Source organism: Phaeoacremonium minimum (genome assembly GCF_000392275.1).
Source record: "Phaeoacremonium minimum UCRPA7 unplaced genomic scaffold PA7_03_scaffold_480, whole genome shotgun sequence".
In the NCBI taxonomy this organism is placed as follows: Eukaryota; Fungi; Ascomycota; class Sordariomycetes; order Togniniales; family Togniniaceae; genus Phaeoacremonium; species Phaeoacremonium minimum.
The window spans coordinates 150,287-155,767 of record NW_006921382.1 but is presented as its reverse complement, the minus strand read 5'-3'; the positions used below and the strand labels follow the sequence as shown (position 1 = coordinate 155,767).

At 54.4% G+C, this 5,481-nt stretch overlaps 2 protein-coding genes across 2 annotated transcripts; one reads left to right on the top strand and one right to left on the bottom strand.

Annotated features, from left to right (window-relative positions):
• Positions 1-859: 859 nt before the first annotated feature.
• Positions 860-2,937, top strand: UCRPA7_6628 (putative choriogenin hminor protein; the record flags this gene model as incomplete). Its single annotated transcript, XM_007919165.1, has 2 exons — positions 860-1,069; positions 1,126-2,937. The coding sequence occupies 2 exons, from the start codon at positions 860-862 to the stop codon at positions 2,935-2,937; spliced, it is 2,022 nt and encodes a 673-aa protein (XP_007917356.1).
• A 754-nt stretch (positions 2,938-3,691) lies between these two features.
• UCRPA7_6627 (hypothetical protein) lies at positions 3,692-4,547 on the bottom strand (the record flags this gene model as incomplete). Its single annotated transcript, XM_007919164.1, has 3 exons — positions 3,692-3,800; positions 3,863-3,944; positions 4,031-4,547. The coding sequence occupies 3 exons, from the start codon at positions 4,545-4,547 to the stop codon at positions 3,692-3,694; spliced, it is 708 nt and encodes a 235-aa protein (XP_007917355.1).
• Between the last annotated feature and the right edge of the window lie 934 nt (positions 4,548-5,481).

Sequence of the window (5,481 nt, the reverse complement as noted above, 5' to 3'; positions counted from 1 at the left end):
TCGCCTTATCGCCTTCCGTACTGGGATCAGTCAATTGGGGGAGTTTGCTGGGCGCGTCATCCGGCGCTATCGATTGTGCTTCAGCTCTGGAGCAGCCGAGACCGCCAAGCAAGAGCTCCAAGCTCGTCAATAATACAAAGACTGGCCCCTTCCAGATCCCCCTCCACTGTACCATAGTGGGGATTGAGCGATTGCATCGTCGTGTGCGCACACGATGGACGACTCCACAGAGCTTCACGGCGTGGGCTTATATAACGGCATGTCCAACAGGGCGCGCGGGTGGAAGTCGAGGAGGTTTGGAGTTGGAGAGTTCCTGAACGGCGCCCGCATTCCATTGCACTCGAACGTAAAAAGGTGGGACGGCGCTGCAAGGATGTGCTACGACTGGGATAACCTACGCAGAGTAAGTGAGACATTGCTGCATCATCGACAGCTACAGCCCGTGTGTTTTTGCTGCCATTTTATCTTACACCATTCCTAGGACCCAGAGCTCTGGTATAAGCATGGTAATTGTTTTGTGCACCTTTACGGGAAGGGCCAGTCGCGCAGGGGACCTGCATTCAAAGTTCCTCTCTCTGCTCTCATTGCTGCCAAGTGCGAACCGCTCATAGAGAGGTTCACGGTCCCGGATTTCCCTGAATCGCCTGGATCAAGCGTTTATGGCGACGGGAGCTTGAGCTTGTTGAATCGCGCCCAGCTTCTTGATCGGGTAGATCTGTATATCCCGCCGCCACCAGCTAGCGACGGACACCAAGCGCTCCAGTATCATATAGCAACTAGGAACTTGTTTGCCTGGGTCTTTCGAAGATCTATGGTTGGGGAGCATTTAGGAAGTGCAATCATTACACTACTAAACACAATGGCCGAATTCCGATCGACCGAGGAGAACATGGAGGATTTGTTGAGTTATCTTGACGAGGAAGGGTACCTTGATGTGCGAAACCAGCCCAGTCATGCTCTTGCCATACTTCACCTCGCCGAGTCTCTTCAGATGAAGGATCTATACATCAGTGCATTCGCGCACTGCGTGGGGATGAGCGATCAACTCTTCCTCAGTTCAGAGTATGAGGTAAGATTGTGCTTATTAGTAGTGTCGTTGTTGTCGCACAATCTAACAGCTTCCAGTATATCAGTTCAGAGTCCCGCAAGCTCATCCGCCGAGCAAAGGTTGAGATGGACCTGAAGCTCGCACATGCAGGCTCAATGCTAAAGAACTTTCTCGACGACGATCTTTCCGAGTCGAACCTCGGCCTCTCAGGAGGAGCACGGACACATCTCGATCGATTCAGAGCATACCTCCACGGTTTCTATACCTCGAAGCTGGGATACTTCCCGCCACCATCTATTGATCCCCGCTGCACAATCTTCCAGGGCCACGTGTATCGCTCGATGAGAGAGGATTTTGAGGCCTTGTACGAGTATCTCGTGGACAAGAGCTTCACAACAGCCCACAACAGCCCCTTCCTGGCGCAAGGAGGGCTCTGCACGATGCAAAGTGTTCATGCATTCGACCTCCGACACAAATACAAATCTCTCCCACACCCATTGCCACTCCTACCAGAACAGATACCGTCCAAGCATGCGAGGAGAGTGTCAGTATCCTGGCTGCATAAGTCAGACAAGCTTCGTCCAGATCAGCGACTCTTAGCCCACGCCGCACTGCTAAAAGCGTCGAATAAGGCCGATCAAGACCTGCTCCGGAACGACCTGGTCATAGCGTACCGGCGATTCGAAGAGGACTCGATCTTTCATCCTCTAAAGGCAGACCGCAGTGAGAAGATCAGCCAAGTTGACGCGAGGAAAGTCCGCTGGATCTTGATATATGACATCTATCAGACCTTGCGGCACTGCACCCAGATACCAACTGAAGTTCGGGACCAGGACGTACCATATAGCCTCTCCATTTCCACGACCAATCTCCCACCATGGAATGAGGAACAACAGCCGCTGCATCGTCGCTCAGCGGATGAGGAGATGGTGCGTGGACGGCCAGCCAGCCCGGTTCGAGGCTCGGTTGTCTTCACCCAATCAACGCCAGGCTTCAATCTCGAGATCAAGCCAGACATTGACTACTTCGCCCTAACGCATCGCCAATCAAATTCTTCCACCACCACCAGAGATATCACCTCTGGTCCTCCCGTCGTGCCTCCTCGAAGCCGGAGCCTCAGCAGGAGCTTCACAAAGAACAGCAGCTTCCGCCGGTCTCTCAGCCTTCTCCGTGGTGCCCCCGCGCGAGAATCACTAGTACTGCAGCCCCAGCCCAAGCGAGCTACATACCACGAGATTGTCGTCCATGGCTACGGAAACGGAACAAACGATGTCAACATGACTCCAACGAAGATTGGCTCCGTCCAGGAGGAGCCCGCGTCTCCTATGAGCATCGCGACTCGTTCCGCTTCCACGTCGTCCAACGCTAGCAGCGTCTCCAAGTCAGACAGCAGCGAGGCAGACACCTCCATCTCTTCGATGGATGCCGCGACCCCTCACACTGAGTACAGCAGCTCAGGCTGCAGCAGCCGGCGGAGCAGTCTCAACAGCCCTGGCGAGGAGACCGGAAGCACCGAGAAGGAGCAGTCTCAAGACCTGCCATCACCTGACGAGGCCCCCCAACAAAAGGCCCTTCGAACCATGTACTCGAATGACGACATGCTCATGGTGACGCCGCCTCTTCCACGGCGGAGCAGCAAGCGTTTCAGTGTGTGCACCACACAGAATCTGTATGACGATCTGGACATGCAGCCGTCTCCTCTGCGGATACGCAAGAAGCCTTCGATCTACAAGCTGGCCGAAGATCCCAATGAATGGGACAAGATCGCAGAGGACCTGGAGGCGGACTATAAAGAGCTCGCCAACAGCATGGACGACATCAAGCCAGAGTGGGAACAGTTTGCTGATTTGGGCGGCCTGCAGCCCATCGATGCTGCTGTCGCCTCATAGTAGTTCATTTAGACACACTTGGATTAAAAGGGGTTTGATAACGGGGAGCAAGACATGACTACTGCTTTTCTCTGTGGATCATCAAACAAAACTGTCCATATTTCCATTCAGTACACACTCACCGTCGTCCAATGACGAGGCCTCGAAGTTGTTTTCTTTGTACGCTTTTCGTAGCAGATACCCACAGACATTCGGTCATTTTACTTTTTGGCGCTGAAGAAACGAGGCTGTATCGGGCGGCATTGTGTATTATTAGCCAAGCCTAATGTTTATTCATGAAGATCGATGTATTACGACCCGTTTCATCAAAAAGCATGCAAGTGCGACCTCGGCCTAATCATTATCTCCAAACGCATATACGAATCGGTGGCTTGACCACAACGCTGCAATTGCTCTAGTCTGCGCTGACGCACAACAGCCTCCTCATCATTGGTCGCGTACACATCGTAAAACATGACCGAAGAGCTCTTCGCCAGGCTCTCCATCCAGGTGCTTCCTATTAATACTAGCGTCTCTGCCGCCAAGGTCAGAGAATCATAGCGCTCCCCTGCCTTCTGTCTGTCTCCTAACAGACGCCTCTGTATTTGGCGCTTGTGCATATATACAATCCATCGCAATTCACGGGAGATCCCATCCGTGGGATCCTGCTCACGAGATCGGCATCTTCATTGTATCCGGCGCAACCTCCGACGTCACCCTCCCGCTCGGGGCTGCCCTTTGTTCAGATCACCTGTCGCGCTCGTGGAGTGGTTTATTACTCGGATTTGATGGATCGCGGCGCGGCAGACGCGAGAGTGAGGCCGTCGATGATCTCGCTTCCGATTTGGTAGATCATGTATGTGGGGACGACGAGCCATGCGCCGCTGTGAGGGGCGTTAGGTACGGGTGTTTTTTTCGGTACGTGCGTCTCTATAGAAATACTTACTTTGGGACGATCCAGAGGAGGAGCAGATCCAGCGGCTTGTTGTGGCCGATGTTGTCGAAGCTAGAGTGGTACTCATTCAACCCTATTGTCGCGACGCGTCAGGAAGTCGACAGAGTAGATTCGCGAGACGACCGATGCCCCGCGACTTCTCAGTCAAAGAGCACTTACAGTACAGCACCGTCTTGCTCACAGTCATGACCGACGCCGCGAAGCCCAAGACGACAGCGAACGCGCCGGCCCGGCCCGCGATCCTCTTCTCGCCGCCGCGGACGCCGCGGGCGCTCGAGTACCAGATCCAGAAGTAGGCGAGGTACATGGCGGTCTCGACGGCGTTGAGCCAGCCCTGGGCGGCGGTGAAGCCGTTGCCGGCGTTCCACTGCTTGAAGCCGTAGATGTGGTCGACCTCGCCGTACAGGGCGTAGGGGGCCCAGATGGGCCAGTGCGCCCAGCCGCCGGGCATGGTGTGCGGGCGGCCGAGCACGTAGCCCGTGTCCCAGATGACGAGCGGCAGCGACACGGCGAGCCAGATGAGGGTCAGCGTCGTCGGCGCGTGGGACCATCCGGACGGCGACGAGGAGGTCGACGAGGTCGAGGAGACGGGCGTCACGGCGCGGGACGAGCGGTGGGGCGTCGTGGGCGGCAGGCCCGGGGTCAGGGTCGAGGACGAGGAGCGTGTGCTGACCATTTTTGTTGCTTTTTCCGTGATCAATTGAACTTGGCAGGCGGTGAGGACGTAGTCAGCAAGGAAAAAGGGTATCGTATTGTCGCAATTATGCGATTCTCGCCTTTTGTGTATGTTTTGTTGATGTTATTTCCCGCCCGTCTGTCGATCTAACTGGACTGAGGTAAGGAGGCAACACGAAATGAGGAGAAGGCCTCGGGTTCCCGCCTTCCCCAACTCCATGCTCCGAGTAGTTATAGTAATCCCTAGGCAAGGTAAGGCGAGATCATCGTCGCAAGCGCTACCGTAGAGTAGTATTATTACAGATGCTCCCCTCCCCCAATGATACACTGCGAATACGCCGTAGTACGGAGGACGGCGGCGCAATTCTGCGTATTCGTAAGGTCCTGCATGAGCTTTTGCCCCAGTGGTGGCAGTCCAGTGCTGGAAGCGGGACCGGCTGTTCCCCGTCGGCTCTAGCGGACACCTGCCAAAGGTGAACTTGGCCTGGAATTGCCTGTTTCAGGCTGTTTAGTGGCTGCTTGTGGGGAGATTGGTGCTGCCGGCGGGGTCATTCATGCCGCACCGCCGCCTTGTTTACGTTGCGTCAGGTGGCTTCACCTCGAGCCAATGATCTTACACATCTCACATAAGACTTCTCTCTCTCTCGGTGGCATCGCCATTGGACTTCTACGTTGCCAGCCGAGATGCCACCACGAGACTCTGAAGGTGATCTAGCTTTCAAGAAGAAGTCCGTTTGGATACAGGTTGTTCAACAAGAAACGAGTCACTTCTTGATGCACACTTTTGCCAAGAGACTTCAACCGCATATTTTGACTTGGTAGATATAATCATGGATCTTGGTATACAGGCATTATTACATAAACACAATCAGCTATTGCTACCTCCCTGGATGATTTCATCTACATACCTAGGCATTATCGTTGAGTGAAGGTGT